Source organism: Rattus norvegicus, chromosome 7 (assembly GCF_021556685.1).
Source record: "Rattus norvegicus strain SHRSP/BbbUtx chromosome 7, alternate assembly SHRSP_T2T, whole genome shotgun sequence".
NCBI lineage: Eukaryota > Metazoa > Chordata > Mammalia > Rodentia > Muridae > Rattus > Rattus norvegicus.
Genome location: NC_141540.1, coordinates 40,294,410 through 40,313,730, shown reverse-complemented (window position 1 = coordinate 40,313,730; position 19,321 = coordinate 40,294,410). Strand labels below are relative to the sequence as shown.

The 19,321-nt window shown below is 42.4% G+C and overlaps 1 protein-coding gene across 5 annotated transcripts in view; it reads right to left on the bottom strand.

Moving 5' to 3' along the window:
- Positions 1-14,784, bottom strand: part of Eea1 (early endosome antigen 1) — a 118,660-nt gene extending 103,876 nt beyond the window's left edge. For 3 of the 5 annotated variants that reach the window (XM_087557203.1, XM_087557204.1, XM_087557207.1), the window contains exon 1: positions 12,873-14,784. In XM_087557203.1, the coding sequence (XP_087413329.1) occupies positions 12,873-13,211 (339 nt within the window). In that variant the 5' untranslated portion in view covers positions 13,212-14,784. 5 annotated transcript variants of the gene reach the window in all.
- Positions 14,785-19,321: the final 4,537 nt, after the last annotated feature.

Sequence of the window (19,321 nt, the reverse complement as noted above, 5' to 3'; positions counted from 1 at the left end):
AGGGAGGGCAGGAGCAAGGAAGTATGGGGTGGGGGAAGGGCTGTGACTGAGTTGTAAAGTGAATACATAAATTAACGAAGAAAAACTTATTCTGTCTTCCTGGAATACAGTGAAACTCAGGGTCAAAATCAGCTCTAACATTTAGTAAAAGTTGTTTCATTGTTTTGGTTTGGTTTTTGGTTTAAGGATTTTTGTTTGTTCCTTTTTAAGGCAGATCCCACTGCATAGTTCAGACTGACCTTAAATGTATGATACTCCTGCCTCAGCTTCCCAAGTGCTGCAAATTTCTTTACATAAAGTTTTCAGTTGATACATACAGAAGGAATGAAAATTTTAAAAATGCAAATGATGGTGAAATTAGTCTTTCTGACTCAAATGATATCAAAAAAAAAAAAAAAAAAAAAAAAAAAAAAAAAAAAACTCTGACTCTCTCCTTTCAGATAAGAAATACTTTCACAGGTAGAGAGATGGCCCCGTGCTTAGGAGCACTGGTTCCTCTTCAAGAGGGCTCATACAGCAGTTCAAAACCGTCTTTTAATTCCACTTGCATAGGGCCTCCTGACGATTTCTTTTAGCCTTCACAAAACCATACGTGCATGTGCTGCACAAACATATATGCAGGCAAAACACTTAGGCACATAATTTTTTTTAAAGAACACTTCCATTCTTTAAATTCTACTATGTACTTATTTATATTTCTCTGTAGATATACCTACCCTGAGAGCTGTGTTAGAGTTTAGATTTCATCTGTGTTTTAATGCTTGTAACTCTCTTAGTGTAGTAAGTCTTTCTTACATTAATTCTAGGCTGTCCATGCAATTTGCTTCAGCTAACAGTAAAACAACCAGAGACACAAGAAGACCTCAAACGTGCATTCGTGTATGTGTGTGCGTGTGTGTGTGTGTGTGTGTGTGTGTGTGTGTGTGTGTGTGTATCTGTGTGTTTGCCCCCATGTAGAGTTTTCTGATAACTAGCAGGCTGAAATACTGAGGGCAAAGGAGCTAGAGAGAAGAGAGTGCTGATAAATGCCAGTGCAGCCCCAGTAATCACAAAAAGCATACAGGCACATGTATACATGTGCAATCCCTCCCTCCTTCTTTCCCTCCCTCCCTCTCTCGCTCTCCCTCCCTCTCCCTTCAGGGAAGCAATAAACAGCCTACAAAAGTCATTGTACCAAACAAAAACAGTCCAGAACTTTCTAACAAGTGTCTCTACCTCTTCAGAGACAAAAATCACAGGGCCTGCTTGTGAATTTTCAGCAACTCTGGGACAACTCAGAGTTCTTTCCCTCCCCCATCATGTTTGACAATTGTTTCCTGTTTGATCCTACTTTTTCACATTTGCATACCCACATTCAGCCAAACAAGGCCTGGCAGGCACCCTGGTACTATCATAAATTTGGACCTTCCAGAGCTACAGAGCCAGAACTGCTACAAGGGCCAACAGAGAAAAAAAGGAAGGAAAGCCAAGTTCTCTGCTACAGCCGGGAGCTCCACCCTAGACGCTCCTCTACTCCTCCGGAGAAGCGGAGTTCAGTTTCCACCACTCCTGCTCATCAGAGGAAAGAAGACTCTCTTAAAGCCTGCCTGGGCAGCTGCTGGAGGATCCATGAGCCTAAAGCTTCTGACCTGTTTAGAGAGCTTCCTCCAGTGGCTAGGGGCAAAAGGTCCCATTTCTGCTTCAGCCTCCAAGTCTCTGCACTCACTCAGCTGCAGAAGGAAATTAATATTTTCAACTCCAAGACCTGCTTTCATATATTAATAAAAGATTAGCGTCAGCAAGATGGCTCAGAGAGGAAAGGTACTTGACACCAAACCTAACAACCTTACTTAGTTCAATACCTGAGATCCACATAATAGTATGGAAGATGAGAAACAACACCTACAAGCTGTCCTCTGACCTGCACATGCCAGCATGGCACCCACGCACACGTATACACACACACACACACACACACACACACACACACACACGCACACGCACACGCTATTAATTTTCAGAATATGGCATTCATGTGTCTACTCAAAGTTCAGCTTGTAGAACTGAAAACTATTATGCAATACTTTATAACCTAACAAATTCTAATCTACTGGCTATAGACACCTGTATAAAACACAGGCTGTCAATTTCAACACAAGAGTGGGATGCTCAGTGGACGCCTTCTTCAATTACATGAGGCACTGGGTTTAATCCTTGGTATATCCAATTCAAAAGAAAGAAAGAAAGAAAGAAAGAAAGAAAGAAAGAAAGAAAGAAAGAAAGAAAGAAAGAAAGAAAGAAAGAAAGAAAGAAAGAAAGAAAGAAAATAAGAAAGAAAATAAATAAGAAAGAAAATAAATAAATAAGAAAGAAAATAAATAAATAAGAAAGAAAATAAATAAGAAAAATTAATTCAAAAACTAGAACAGAGAACTCATAAAATCAATATCTACTCAAATTGTAGGTGGCTGTCATAATTCCTGTTCCCAAGGAGATGCACTTGGAGTGAACTCTACATGCAAGAACTTTATCAGGACATGATCTCAAGGGCAACACCGAGTACACCGGGGAAGAAGTACTGGATAAAGGGAGAGGCTGATCAGTACTGAACAGTGACAGATCTGCAATGGCAGCTGCAGCATATGCCTGCTAAGTTCTAAAACTGGGACAGTCCTTCGCATCAGTCCCTCACTAAAGCAAAGGGATATTTCTCTCTATCCGTCACATCCGCTAATAACAAAATATAGGCTGCTTCCAGAAAGAGGGTATAATCTTGTGGGGTTGGAGGGCTGCTTTTGTTTGCTATGACACTCAAGAAATAAGGGGAGGGGAGAGGAGGGGAAAGAAGAGGAGGTGAGAGGAGAGAGGAGAGGACAAGAGAGGACAGGAGAGAAGTTAGGAGTCATTCACAGCCTTAACTCTGGGCAATGGGAAGTGTGTCTCTACCCTAAATGGAGAGGTAGGTGTCACAATACTGTGGGATGCCATAGAAAGCTGTCCTGGGGAAAGAGGAGTCTCGGTTAGAAAAGAAGGTCCATATCTTCTGAAACAAACTTACTACCTGGCAGGTAGCAGATTTTCTCACTGGATCCTGGCTTTGCCGAAGACCACTGCCTTTTCTTAACAAAGGTGACAAAAAAGAACAAAACATTTCAAGATTTTTATATATAACATACCAAAAATTCTATGTTGTAGATTTGCAAATGGTCAGCAAAAATCATGGTTCTTCCTTGTTTTTAACTAAAACCTTTAGCCTGAAAACAACTTAAGAGATCTGCCAGTTAGAACCTTCATGGACAGGTGGGGAAAAGGAAGATGAGCAATTTTCTAATATCATATTGGTAGCAGAGGTAAAACCAGAACTAAGTGAATTCTCTGCTTTCTCTGAGCTTAAAATCTCTAAGCTTAAAATCAAAGCTTAAGGAAATCAAAATAACTTTGAGCAAGATTTTTATTACAATGCACAGAATTCCAACTTCCTCTATTATCATCTACATTTTCAAAATTATTTACATAAAAAAGTGAGTTTTATATTAAATAAATATCAGGGGTAGTTGACCCAAGGGAGTATTCTGTAATAAGCTAATGATAATAATAGCTAATATACAAAGGTTATAACAATCACAACTCCAAATACTTTTATATCACTGAATACTCACAATGCTGAGAACAAAGGGTAGTTCTCACTTAGTCAGTGGGGGGAAATGTAAGGTCGGAGAAGCTAGCTTAGTTGTTAAGATCACAAATACAGGGCTAGAGGGATAATTCAGTTGTTAAAGATGCTTGCTGCCAGCTTGCTGACTTGAGTACAAAGTATTGACTCCCCAAAGACAATGAAAACTGCAAACATAATAATAAGTAGGGCTGAGATTCCATCTGGCTTCAATGTTTGTGTTTTAAATATTAAACATGCTCTGTATCACATCCCTATACTACTTGTAAATTTTTTGAACTTTTCAAATTTTCTTGATTCCTGTCATTTACTCTCAAAATGAAACGTATAGATTTATTATTTAAAATAATTTTAGCCCAGTGTGAGGGCTCACAACTATAATCCCAGGACTCAAAGTTGCTGGGAATTCCAGCCAGGAGTTGCTGGGAATTTGAAGTTACTTTGGACAACATAGTGAGTTCCAAATCACCCTAGGCTACAAAGTGAGATTCTGGGATTTGTTTTTATTTTTTTTAAGTAATTAATAATAAGACCTAGCACTTAAATGTATTTTGGCACAGAATGGTTGTCTTACTTAGGGTTTCTATTGCTTCAACAAATATACCATGACCAAAATATAAGTTGGGGAAAAAGGGATTTATTTGACTTACACTTCTCTTGAAGGAAGTCAGGACAGGAACTCAAACAGGGCAGGATCCTGGGAGGCAGGAGCATTGCAGAAGCCATGGAGGGGCGCTGCTTATTGACTAGTTCTTCATAGCTTGCTCAGACTGCTTTCTTATAGAACCCAGGACCATTAGCCAAGAGATGGTCCCACCCACCATGGGCTGGGCCCTCCCCCATTGATCACTAATTGAGAAAATGCCTTACAGCTGGGTCTCACAGAGGCATTTCCACACCTGGGACTACTTCCTCTCTGATGAGTCTAGTCTGTGTCAAGTTGTACACAAAACCAGACTGTACAATGGTATAAAGCTATAAATCCTTAAAAAACTTTAAAGTATTATTTACATATGAAAGTTCAAATAAAATACCACTGGAGACCCTGGAAAACTTACACATTTGCACTTATATAAAACTTAACCATGGTTTGGTATTAAAAACTGAAATGAGAAAGGTATCTGGCTTTTTACTGAATTGCACCTACTGGCATGAATGGTGTAAAATGAACCATGCATGCTAGAGCTCCACTTGCCCTCTTCATTTTATACAGTCCAGGATCCCCTACCGCGTGAACAATCCCACCCGCAATTAAAATGGGTCTTTTCACAGCAATTAACTTAAGACAACCCCCTGTAGACATTCTCAAAGGCTCACCTTAACCCAAACAATTCCTCAAAGCTGCTCTGGAAGGCTTTCTTCCTATGTGTCCAGTTCACAATACTAACCATCATAGTTAACAATTTTTTAAAACAACAGGGTGGGCCAGAAGTATGGCTCAGTGGGTAGTCACCTGCCACCAAGCCTGCTGATCTGAGTTTTATCCCTGGAACACATGGTAGAAGATCACTGACTCCAAATTGTCCTCTGACCTCCATATGCATACCACAGCTTGTTCACACAGATACATGCTCATGCATGCACTTGCTCTCCTTCTCATTCATAGATAGATAGATAGATAGATAGATAGATAGATAGATAGATAGATAGATAGACAGACAGATAGATAGATGAACGCATGCATACACAAATACATAGATATAGACAGACAGATAAAGACAGATTTAGAAAAAAAATTTAAAAGCAGAAAGGCCAAAAGCACTAGTTGCTCAATCATGAAGACTAGAGTTCATAGCCCAGCACCCAAGCTAACAAACAACTGTGACTCCAGCTCCAAAAGATCCAACACCCTCCTCTGGATCCCACAAACACACAGACACATGTGAACCCATATATTCACAGATAAATACACACACACACACACACAAAACCCTTTCTAAATTCTTTGAAATTAAAGCTTTTTAATAAATATCAAATAAGCAGTGCTAGAACATGCTTTAAGGATGACAGGTAACTACCACGAATGTAATACTTCATTACTCTGCACTTCCTTTCCTCCATTCTTAGAGGATTACTGGTCTGTCCTGCTTGTTTCTGTGTCCTTGTTCATTTATTATCCCACTTTAAGATTCTCTTGAAAGTGAGTGAATGTGATGTAGATATCTCAGTGGCATTCTCAGTCCTCATTGAAACTGACTTCCCTTCAACATTCATACACATCTAATACGTCCCTCCACTTCTCTCCAAATGCATGACATGTATTCCAGCTGTCCACAGAGCATCTTCCTCTCAAATATTCTTCTACCTGCTTCCTAACCTTTGCCTATTCACCCATCATCTCAGCTATTCAAAATCTCCAGACTAAGGACTCCAAAATTTAGGAAGGGAGAAATGAAATAAATAAACTGCAAAAATAGTGCAGTAATACTTGGTGTGACCTTCAATCTCGCACTTAGGTAGATGTGGCAGGAAGCCCTCAAGAACAAAGCCAGTCTGGGCTATGTAACCATGAAGGAAAGACGAAAAAATGAAGATAGTTGGAGAGAAGAAAATGAGGGAAGGGAAGACAAAGGAGAAATGTATTTGCTAAAGATACATAATAAAACCAAAATTACATAACATTTGTCAAAACGTTGGCTAGCATGGTGAGCAAGCACATAATGAACATTCCTCCACTTAGTACCATGTAAGCCTGTAAAGCAGACACTATGTTCAAGTTACAGATACATCAGCTAGCTTTCAGAAAGTCTGACCATTTATTCCAAACTTACCCTCATGAGCAGCAACCCAAAAATTAAATTACTACTATTTTACTATAACAGTTAAGTACTATGAGATGCTTTTGGAGAATAAAACTAAAAGCAAATAACTCCTGGTATTAATTGACTGGGGGGAAGGGGTGGGGGAGATATCTGAGAAATCACAACCTAGGTTGTGAGAAAAATAATTAGTAAGAAATGGTCAGGTCTCTGTGTGTACAAAGGTAAGCAGAGAGAATATCCACAGTGATATGAAGGACCAGAGCACTAAGGTCCTATGTGCAAAATTGAAAGTCTAGACATCTGTAGAGAGAATCTCTTAGAAGTATCACCCGTCAATAAAACAAGCTGATGGCCAAGGAGCTGAGGCAGGAAACAGGAGGTGAAACACTGGCAGGAAGAGAGGATTCTGGGAAATAGGAGAGATATAAAGGAGAGATTCAAGAGAGACTCAGAGGGAGTTGCTGAGGAAGATGCTAAGGAAGAAGCAGGCCAGGAGGAAAGGAGAGGTAACTAACCAAGTGGTAGACAGAGAATGGTTTGAATGGATTAAAAGAAATTATGAGTTAGTCAGGGAGTGAGCCAAAGCTATGGTCTTGGCAACTAATAAATAATTCGTCTCAGTGTGATTGCTGTTGGGAACTAAGTGGCCAGTTGGAAAAAGCTTATTTATTATTTCACAGACATCTCCTACAGACATGCTTATGAATGGGGATATGAAGTGTCTTACAAAAAGACTCATGTGTGACAGTTTTGTCCCCAGTCGCTGGTGATATTTAGAAGTGATTAGATAAAGTCACTCACTAACTTTATCAATGGATTAACTGCAGCTGCAGGGTCTATGAGGAGGTGGAGCCTAGCTGAAGGAACTATGTTGCTCAGGCTGTACTTTGACAGGTATGTCTTATCCTTGGCCCTTTGTCTCTGACTCTGTCTCTCTTTCTCATTGCATGCTGGCCACTATGAAGCAAGCAGCTGTGCTCCAATAAGTTATCTCTGCCATGATGTATGGTGATGGAGCCAACTGACAAGACCTATGTCTCTGAAACTGTAAGCTAAAATATATCTTTTCTCCTTCATGTTGATTTTCTTAGGCATTTTGCTACCAGTTGCCTTGGATACCCCAAGATGTTAGGGATGTCAGAGCCTTGGGATACCTGCCGAGGAAGGCTGCTAACAGGGAGTGGGACCAGCTCAAAAGAAAGAAGTTTGTTATAGCCATCAAACATGAAAGGAGTTGGAGATCTGAAGAGCGCTTTGACATCTGATGTGGAGATGCAGAGTTTGGAATTTGCACGGGTAGTTTTCTGTCCTGCTTTGATCCAGTATTTCCTTACTACGATATTTTGGAATGGTAATGTATATTCTGGGATGTCAGAAGTATACGATCTGCTTTTTGAGTTTGATTTTATAGGGGATTACAGTTAAGAGACTGTATGGATCTCAGAAGAGACTTTGAACTTTGGACTTCTAAACATTGTTGACACTATAGACTAAGAGGGCTTGTGAAGTTGGAGTAATGAGGTAACAAATGTTAAAGCAAATCAAGTTAAATATTAGCAATACTCAGATATGGGTTGTCTTAGTTACTATTGTATTGCTGTGAAGAGACACCACAATCAAAACAATTTACAGTTTTAGAGGGTGAGTCCATGACTATCATGGTTAAGGGCATAGGAGCAGGCAAGTAGGCATGTCACTGGAGCAATAGCTAAGATTACATCTGATCAGCAAGCTGCAGGCAGAGAAACTGGGACAGGTTTGGCTTTTTAAACCTGGAAGCCCACCCCCAGTGCCACACACCCAAGGCTATACCTTCTAAAGAGTCCACTAACTAGAAACCAAGCATTCAGAAGTATTAGCCTATGGAAGCCGTTCTCATTCAAACCACCGCACAGTAGAGCAGAGAAAGGTGCTCTTCACATTACTTTACTCTCATGACTTTTTCTAAGTTCAAACTTTGTTCCAGATGAAAAGTTAAAGATATAGTATGCTGATATTCAACTACCCATTCTTTTCAAAACAGCGCCCCTAACTACATGAGACCGATGAATGGCTGAAATGCAGTTAGCTCAGTTAAGGTGTGCCATTAGAGTTAAGCACATCCCAAAAACTTAAGAACAAAAAATCAAAGTCTTAACAATTTTAGATGGTTCACATACAGAAATATCTCAAATATACTAGCTTAACAGAATGTTTTCAACATCTTCTGTTTTACTGTTTAAAAATATGACTACTTCCATCCACTCTTGGGAACTGACCCAAACAATCGAACCTCGGCGTTGGGTTTCTTTCCTATTACTTTACAAGCTTCCCTCTTAGCACCTTTTTGCTTTAAATACACTTCTATCTCTAAGACACTTGGTTTTAGGCAACTATGTGCCTAGTCACTGCTGTCTTGAGTTTTCAGCACATAGCAACTGCTATAAGTACTGCTACTTAGTGTTTTGGTGTTAAAAGGTATTATTCTAAGGAAGAATAACAGCAGGAGAGAGAAATACCACCCTCTCTACATCATTGCTTGCATCATAACGCCTCTCCTGCCATAAAACTTTCTCTCACTGATCATGAGCTTTCTTCATGACCCCCTCTAATGACAGTATTTCCAAGATGACCTTTCTGCTATACTACATTAGTCTTTAATAACTCTATACTTTAACATTTCGCGAAGACAGTCCCTGAAAGAAAATTGGGCCTCACATTTCTCCCACGTTTTATACCATGCTAACCACACAAAATGATCAGTAAGGAGAAGAAGGAAGCAAAATTCTTGGAAAAGGGAACGGATTGGGAATTTATAAAATTTGGCCATAGGAACTGGAGAGACTGCTCAGTAGTTAAGATTACTTGCTCACCCTGAGAGGACCAGGGTTCAACTGCTATAACTACATGGCAGTTTATAACTGTCTGTACCTCTACTTCCAGGGGCTCTGCTGTGTTCACTGGCACCACGTATGAACATGGTACACATACATGCACGCAAGTTGAACAGAAATAAATATGTATTTTTTAATATGGCTCTAGTCTCTAATAGGCTTTGGAATCTACCAACTTCATTGATGTAGATAAATCATGGCATCCCATTCACTTTCTACTTTCTGATTTGTAAAACCAGAGATAAACCAAATTACCAACAAAACAGTGCTTCCATTTCTACATTCTGAATTAAATACATTCTTTCTTAGAAATATTTTACATTTATTAGCAAAAGAAAACCTAATGTTCTATTACTAAATCACACTGTGTTCTTTAAGAAAGAAGTTGCACAAAATTTGCAAACTGCCTAATGTAAATGCTGATCCTCTTTCTGGCCACTGAGAGCCTTAAGTTCAAGTATTTCTCAAAGGATCTATGAGGGCTTGAATAAGAATGTGCCCCACAGGTATGGATTTGAATACTTGGTCCCTGATTGACAGAACTGTTGGGGAAGGATTAGGAGGTGTGGCCTTTTTGGAGGAGGTATGGGGCGTGGAGGGCAGGTTTTGAGGTTCCAAAAGTCTCAGGCCACTTCCAGTGTCTCCCCTAGGCCTCCGAAGTGTACATAAAGATGTGAGTGCTCAGCTGTCCCTGCGGCCAGGCCTCTGCTCCACCGTCATGGCTCTAACTTCTGAAACCGTAAGACACAAATGAAACACCTTCTTTTACAAGCTGCCTTGTTCATGGTGTTTATCACAGCAACAGAAATGTAACGAGGCTAGTATCTGAATCAAAATACTTACTCCTCACATCCATATCAGAGTGTCTTAATCACCATTACCATCTTTCCAGACTTTTCTAAGCCTCAATAACACCTTTAGTAAGCTAATAGAAGAAGAGGAAGAAGAAAATTTCTGTGATGTATCCTAAGGACTGCCTAGTAATGTTCAAAGACTAAGCTAGAATTTATTATATGTGTAATGTCCTTTGTCTTTCAAAATGTTATCTAAAGTATACCAATCAGAAGAAAATTATAATAGTCAAAATAAAAGGTCATCTAAAAACAGGATGTGAAGGGCAGTGAGATGTAGTTAGAAGCGTAGAGACTGCTCAGCAAAGCTCTAAATCAGTGTGTATAGTTTCAGTTTTGTATCTTAATGCCATTGCTGAGAAATAAGGTTGACAGGCAAAGTGAATAAAATTGACATTTACAAAATTTAAAGATTCATGTTATACCTGTTAGCAAAAAACACCTGTAGAGTTAATAAAAAACACCCAGTATAGGATCTACATTAGTAATATAGATCACAAGTCCTATCGTCATCAAAGGCAGACTTGAACACCTTCAAAGAGCTACAGGTTCCTCTCTTAATTTGGTCACTCCTCACTAGAGTAGCCTCATATCCCACCCATCCCTGAATACCATCTCACTTCTTAAACTTAACTGTTCATCTCCCCCAAGCATGTTTTGTTCCTTTAATGGTCCCATACTTTTATAAAGGCTATTCCCTCAGCCTGACAATGTCCTTTGCTCTCAAGCTATAAATATGCCCTCCTTCCCGAAGCTTATCATAACTGCCTAACACCCTCCTCCAAAGTAGCTCCCAGAGCATTCCTCATTCTTCCAGTTCACAGCACTGTAATTACTTTTTGATGTTCACCTCCCCAACCAGGTACTGAGTTCTAAAGGGAGGGCCACATCTTATTAAAAACCATTTCATAGCTCCTAACATTATGCCTGAATCCTACTGAAGCTCAACATACACACTGTAGAAGAGAACATTAACTATAAGAGACATTTCAAGATTTTCTATTGATGGATATATCCATATACATCATATACACATACACATATACATGATGGTGGCTCTCAACCAGAGGCAATTTAGCCCCTAGAGAACATTTGGTAAAGTCTGGAGATAATTTCGGTTGCCTCAAAGCAGATATAATATTGGAAGTAATGTTGCTATCATTTACTCAATAGAAGTATGGATGACCTTAACTACTGACAAATACATCCTAGGCCACCACTAGGACAGAATGACTTGCTCACAAGAATCTCTAGTTCCAAGGCTGAAAAGCCCATTTGTCAATCTGGTTTATTTAAATATGAGGATTCAGTAATACATCTCAGCAGTAACCACAGTAATCACCATGTGTTGGTCTTGACAGAGACTTCTAGAACAGATAAACAAACAATACTAAGAATGACCTTCACATAATCCCAGGTCTTCAAAACTGGAAAGCAACCCACATTTTTTGAAAGTCAGACTGTAGCCACCAGAAGCAACTCCCAAATCAGAAAACACTGTTGATAAACTTTAAAACCACAAACTCCTTTTCTTTTGTGTAACTATGACAAATATATTATATATATATATATACATATAATAATCAATCATGCACAGAAGCCTTTACTCTTAGACAAGGCAACTGATGAGGAGAGAAAAGGGTATGCCCTTGTTTGCTACCAAAGTACCGCTTTATCAAATTTTCAAAAAACTACCAAAACGATTGCAAAAGGAAAAAAGAACTCAAATGTCACTCCAGAGGGTCAGAGGCAGGAGTTAACTATTTTTCCTCTGATGCATGACCAGATGACTTCAACGTTTCACAGAAGCTGTCTAAACAGAATCTTCCCTTCCTGTGTACTAGCTGACTCAACCCTCCTTGGCACATTCCTTAACTAAGTACTACACATTCATTAAGTTCCTGTCCTTTGAACTAATTCTCCTACTCTTTAGGTAACATCTCTTTACATTAACCAGTCTCAGAAGTGAGCGAATGGAAGCCATCCAAAACAAAACCTTGAGTAGGCAACTCTTATTAGAAGAGAATTTAATTATGTTATTCTAGGAACTGGTACCTAAACAAAACACCTACGGCTTTCCAACGCTCTTACCTTTTTACCCTCAAGATTTTCCAGATTTTACATTGAGAAAGCCCCAGTAGAAACTAAACTGGAGTGCATTTGCCTTTTGATCCATTTATTCCTGGATAACTAAAATGAGGCTCTGGGTCTTGGAAAGGAAAATGCACTTGTAATTCTTAAAAGAAAGTTTCCAACAGTGAGTAATATCTTCCTTCTCCACTTTGGCAGTTAAGCTTCTTTAAGTCCCAGCACTAGGCCGGGTCTCCCATTACCCTCTTGTACGGTGCAGAAGAGTAAGGAAGCAGAGCGTCGAGAGGCAGGTGTGTGTTGTGGGGTAAGTGGAGGCAAGCTGGAGCAGGGAAGGGCCCGGCAGCCGCCCACCGCCCAGCACAGCCTAGCACCCACGGGCGGGGAGCGGGGAGGGACGCGCGGGCACCACACCCTCCAGCCCGTGGTGACAGCCCCGCGCGGGAGCCGGCCTGGGGCCTCCGGGCTCCGGCCTGCGCCCCGCCCCACCCGCAGCCCGGCTCCGGCAGGACCTGCAGGCCTCGGCGCACGCTGCCACCGGGCCTAGTGGAGCCCCGAGCACCCCCGTCCGCCTGCCCGGGCTGCCCGCGACCAGGGCTCGGACGCTCGCGCTCACGTGCTGCCGGAAGGACGGTTTCACTCTTACCCTCTGCAAGATCCTCCGAAACATGGTTTGTCCAGCCGCCGCCGCCGCCGCCGCCGCCGCCGCGGGGACTCTCCGCACCCAATGCGGGTTACTCACGACTGGAGGGCGCGAGGGCCGGCAGCCGAGCCGGGAGGAGGGCGGGGAAGAGGCGGCGGTGGACGCGGCTTTGGCGGCCCCGACTTCCCCACAGGCGGCGAGAGGCTGCGAGCACGAGCCAGCGAGGAGGTAGCCAGCGAGCGCCCGCCTGCCGGGCCGCCCCCGTAACTGACAGCTGGGCGGGCCCGCCCGCCGTGGCCGAGGGGCGGAGTCGCTGCAGCCCCGCCTCCTCGGCCTGTCCATCCGCAGGAGGGCGGGGCAGGAGGTGGGCCCGGCTTGAGGGTTTGACCAATCGGAAGCGGGTCAGGCGTGACAGACAGGCGGCAGGAAGCTGATTCTTCAGCTTCTTCCGCCCAGCGCTTGGACCTCTGGGCGCCGGACCCTGCTCAGGAATTTAGAGGGCTGCATCCTGATGGAGAAGCTGAGTGGACACCTCATGAGTCCCTCCTGGAGGTGACCCCACCCCGGGCTGGAGGAACAGGCTCCAGTGTTACCTTCAGCCGAGCTCCAGCTTATGATGGAAGTTTGGAGCGCTCTTAGTGCGTCGACCCTGAGCCCAATCCTCCTCTTGGCTGGAAAGGCTGATTCGACCACTAAGCTCCAAGCCAGTGTGAACCCGAGAAACCGAGGCCTACTTAACCATGTTGGGCTAACCTCTGCTTTTCCAGTCCCAGTTTACCCGCTTTCCTGCTTCTAATTGCAGCTAGAGCCACAGTAAAGCATGGGAGGAGGCTGGGTTTTGGATTAACTAGAGAAGTTTGAGGTTATTCCTTTGTGACAGGGCAAAGGTCTCTTCATCTTAGTTCGGCTGGAGCCATCTTTGTTTTAAGCTAAAACACTCTCTCTCTCTCTCTCTCACTCTCTCTCTCTCTCTCTCTCTCTCTCTCTCTCACACACACACACACACACACACACACACACACACACACACACACACACACCCTTCCATGGGAAAGCACCTAACCATGTTCTAAAAGCAAGGAGTTGAAATACCCCAGCTAACTTCGTGTCCTTGGCTTCTGTTTAACTACTTGCTTGCTTCTTCCTGCAACTGCCAACTAGGATGTGAGTTTTCTGTGTTATTTGTCACTTAAAACTCTCTGTGATGTACATTCGAGGTTGTTCTGTAATAATTGTTTCTCCCCCAGGCTTGGGAGGCCTCTGGCAGGTTCTAGATGACTAAACTGCACAAGGTGAGGCTTAGGATACTGACTATACCTAATGACCTGGGAGCTGAGGGAGTAGTCAGAAAGGCCTGGGAATTGAGGATTCCTGGGTGGGCTCCCAATTTGCAAAAAGACTGTGCAAAAGAAAGAGGCATTGAACACCTCGGGTAAGGTTTCTCTGTAGCTAGTAATCCTAGGGACTTGTGGAAAAGCTAAATGCAGTGTCAACTTGTGAGTCAATGGGGCTGCTAGGATGCTGTCCTCTCTGTTAGGTTCAGATTCTCTGAGTCTACCAGATTGTAGAACTTTCCTTTTTTGTATTGTGTACATTGCTTGTGCTGTTTATTGTTCTTGAGAAAATTAAAACCATGGATCAAAATTCTTCTGCCCAGAAAACCCCATGAACCTGCTAAAATCTCCTTTTAAGGGTCTCCAGAGAAAAGCTCAGGAGTCCAGAGAACAGATCTATACAGGAAAATTAGCTACCTTTTTGTACCCTTGATTGGTCTTCATTTCAGGTGGGCTGGCCAGCTGAAGGCGCCTTCAACCTTTCTCTTATACACAGAGGGCAACATGTAGTCTTTAATAAAGTAGGGCACCTGGACCAGCATCCCACATTCTGGCCTGGAGGTCCCTGGTGGAGGAGTCCCAATCCCAGATTTAAAAAAAAAAAAAAAATGTAAGTGAAACTAAGGGGCAGGACAAGCCTAGGCCTCTGGTTCTAGCAGCCCTGTCAAGGAAGTTGTGCTGCCATCCTATACACCTGTAACACCAGCCAGGCAAAGATATATGTCACCAGAGCCACTCCCGAGTCCAGCTCACACCTGAGGCAGATCAACCCCAAACATCTGTTCATTCTCCTGTTTCTCAATCTGACACCCAGTCCTCTCCTGACTCCCTTTTGGAGGCCTCCTTCCCACCTGCTCTTCTTTTAAAAGCACAGCAGGCCTCCCTTGGGCTGCCAGCAGCAGGATAGCCTTGCCTCCCTTTCATGATCCTCCCCAGAGGCCCCATCTCTTGCCACTCTCACCTTGAGGGAGGCCCTTCCAGGATAGGAAAGGCAGAAAACTCCCTCAATCTGTGATAATTTATGTTCTGTTCTCCACTACTGATCTGTATGACTAGAAACTGTAGAACCTCTCTCAGAGAAGCCCCACAGTTTAATCCCTCTGCTAGAAATGGTGTTCTATACATGTTGGCCAATTTAGGCGGACTGTCAGTGGCTACTTCATGCCCTCTTCACCACCAAAGAAGGAAAGGGTCCTACAGGAAAGGAAGTGCAGAAGCTTGTCTTGGGTGAACACATGAGACCAGTCAGTGACCCTGCATTGATTGAGAAAGTTTATTTTCCTTTTAGGCAACCAGATTGGAATCCAGAACAAGATAGGGAGTCTCTTAACCTCTTTCTGCAGACTCTTGGGTAGTATCCGGGCTGCCGATGAGCACCCTACAAATTTGTTTAAATAAGATAAGTCAGGAAATCCAGGGCCCAAATGAATCAGTCCCATCTGCTCTTCTGGACTGCCGTCAGGAAGCTTATCAGATTCACACTCCAATCAACCAGAGGATCCAGAAAATCAGAAGGCTATTAACATAGGTCTTCTTTGTTGTTTTTTCAGTCAACATCAGATGTTCCAAGATTCAAGGAATAGAAGGATTTGAAGTTAAAATTGCCTCCCAAGTGAACAAGAAAAGGATAAGCAGACCAGGAAATTAGCTAAGATTATGGTGGTAATCTTCCAGGAAGAGAGACCTCCACGTACAGGACTTATAAAAGAAGGAAAGAAACCAAGAAATACAGATGTCAAGTAAAGGACCCCTTGAGAAGAGTTTAATGTGCCCGCTGTAATGAGTGGTCACTAGAGAGACAAATGCCCAACAAAAGATCAATTTGCCTACTCTGAAGGGACTAGCCATGGGAAAAGTGAATACCCAAACCAAAACACAAGAGATTGCATCAGTGCTCCAGGTAGATACAGACTGATGGGGTCTGAGTTCAGCCACCACCCTAGCCCAGAATTACTCTAAAGGTGGGAGGTTCCTGTCAACTTCCCTGTGAATATGGGGTCACTTACTTAGTTCTAAATCAGACAGATGGCACACTGAGTAAGAAACAGTCTGTGACCCTAGGACCTAATGAGTCACAGATCTGCTCCTGGACCACTAGAACTATGTACTTGGAGAAGGGGACTGTGACCCATGTTTTCCTGCTCATGCCTAAAATGCCCATATCATCTGCTGGGAAGTCATTACCTACTTCACAAACTAAGGACAGAAATAGGTTTGACTTAAAAAGCCCCATATATTATTATTAAACACCCCTCCTTTGGAGAAGAAATCGGTCTTCTAGAAGACCTACAACAGAAATTTCCTTCTGTTTGGGCAGAGACAAACACACAGGAGCTTGCAGCCCCCAACCCCCAGTCATAGTTGAACTAAAAAGCAACATTACTCCCATTAAGGTAAAGGGACACCCTATGACATTGGAGGCAAAACAGGGAACTAAAGTTTAAATTGATAAGCTACTTGAAGCCAACATGTTAGTCCCTTGCCACTCCCTTTGGACATTACTGCCGGGCTGGAGAGATGGCTCAGTGGTTAAAGAGCTCTGACTACTCTTCCAGAGGTCTTTAGTTCAATTCCCAGCAACCACATGGTGGTTCATAACCATCTGTAATGGGATCTCATGCCCTCTTCTGGTGTATCTGAAGACATCAACAGTGTGCTCATCGACACAAAATAAATAAATCTTAAAAAAAAAAATTATTGCCTGTAAAAACAGCTGGGAACAGGCAATTATTGGCCAGTACAGGATCTCTGGGCTGTGAACAGAACTGTATAGGACATTCACCCAATGGTTCCAAATCCATACACTCCTGAGTTTAGCCACTCTGGAGAAGCAGGTTTATACTATACTAGATCTAAAAGATGCTTTCTTCAGTATTCTTCTGACCAGGTTAAGTTAGTTGATACTCAGTTTTGAATGGGTGCACATAGACAAAGGGACCAGTGCCCAATTAACCTGTGCTGGGCTGCATCAGGGTTTCAAAAACTCCAACCTTTTTTGATGAGGCACTCCACAGATATTTGCAGGCATTCACTGCTGAGAGTGTAATATGTGGATGGTCTTCTGCTGACAACTGAAGCAGAGGAAGATTATCTCCATGTCACAGACCAACAATTGGAGATACTACAACATCAGGGATACTGAATCTCTGCAAAGAAGCACAATTCTTTTCCTGAGCTATGAACTGTGGGAAGGTAAGAGACTACATTTCCTCTCTTATGAGGAAGATTACCCAGATTCCCAACCCCCAAGACAAAAAGACAGCTCTGGGAATGTGTCGGGGCTGCAGATATTGTTGACTTTGGATGACCAGATTTGCTAAGCTGGCCAAGTTCCTATACCTGGCTACCCAGGGTACTGAACAAGACTTTGGTCCCCAACAGAGAAACATGCTTTGCATGAGTGGAAGCAGGCCCTGGCCTCAGCTCTGGCATTAGCCTTATCTGACATTACCAAGCCATTCCATTTGTTTATGGATGAGATGAAAGTCATTTCCCAGGGGGGTCCTAACACAAAGACTTGGGCCATGGCAGCAACCTGTTGTCTACCTCTCAAGAAATTGGATCCTGTGGCAGCAGGCTGAAGTGCTATAGCAGCCACAGCCCTCTTGACAAAGGAAGCAGATAAATTGATTCTGGGGCAAGATCTGTTAAGAGTGACCCTATACTTGGTTGAAGCTCCCCCCACCCCAGATATATGGATCACTAACTCCAGTACAACCCATTATCAAGCCTTGTTCTCAGATCAGCTGAGAGAAGTTTCCTCAGACAGCTGCCATAAGTCCAGCCACGTTGCTACTGGAGACCAGTGACACTAGCATCCAACATGACTGCCTTGAGATTACCACCACATGGGAAGGATTGAAGTGGGATCTGACATACCCATGGATGCAGCCAGACTTTATAATGTTCTCAGATGGCAGAAGTTTTATCGAGGAAGACATAAGGTATACTGAAACAGCTGTGGAACTGTGACCGTGTGGCTATAGAACATGTCCTCTGGGGAAAAGCCCTTCCCCTAGGGACTGTGGTGCAAAAGATGAACTAGTTGTACTCGCTGAGGCTCTCAAATTGAAGAAAGAAATGTAAATACCATAAATGTATGTACTGACATTAGATATGACCAGCAGAAACTGTTTGACTTGCATGTGCTAACTGGTTGCTTTCTTACTTATCTATACAGCATATGCATAAAACTATGAAGCTTTGCATCTTAGTATTCTTGTCTCCTTGGATGTACATTTATGAAGATCCAGGAGGAAGACAGCACTTATATTTACAAACCCTTTCAGCCTTCCTACTCAAAAGAAATATGCAGCACCCCTCCTCATACCTCTCCTAATAAGCTTAGAATTGTAGAATTGCATAGGCCAGACATTAACTCAAAAACCTATGACTTCAAATAGACCAGGGTCTATCCATATTAGAAAATCTATTAACAATGGAAGAACAAGAGGAATCATTAGCTGAAGTGGTTTTACAGTATGGCAGGGGGCTCAACCAACTGCAGAACAAGGTTATTATATGGCTTTAAAAGAAAATTGTCATTTCTATGCAAGCTACTCATGAATCATTAGAGGTAATTTGGATACACTCCAAAAAAAATTGCAGAAAGAGAAAGGACCCAAAACAAAGAGGGAGGAAAAAAGAATGATTCTGCTTCTCATTTTCGGGATTCTCCTGAATAAGTATACTGTTAGTCACAGCAGTTCCCATAACCCTTCTACTTCTACTAATTACTGCCGTAACCAGTTATATTAGATCCCAATATGAACAGGTACCCACTACAGAGTCAAGAGTTTGACTCAGGATACAACTCAAGGAGGAATGTGATGGCTTACATTATGTTTAAAGTCTAATTACTGTGCATAAGGAATTTGAAAAAAAAAAATACGTCTAGCCTGAAGAAGCTATGTCAGCCAGCTTGCTCAAAAACAAATAACTTCCTGGAATGTTAACTATTCCTGCAATTTCTTGTTCTTATACAGTTTAACAGAAATTATTGTTCTTGTAACAGGCCACAATGCTAACCATGTTGTCCATTTCTGTAAACCAGCTTTGATTGCTCAAGATAACCAAAGTTGCAGGACATCTGTTCAATAAATTGAGCTCCTGCTTACA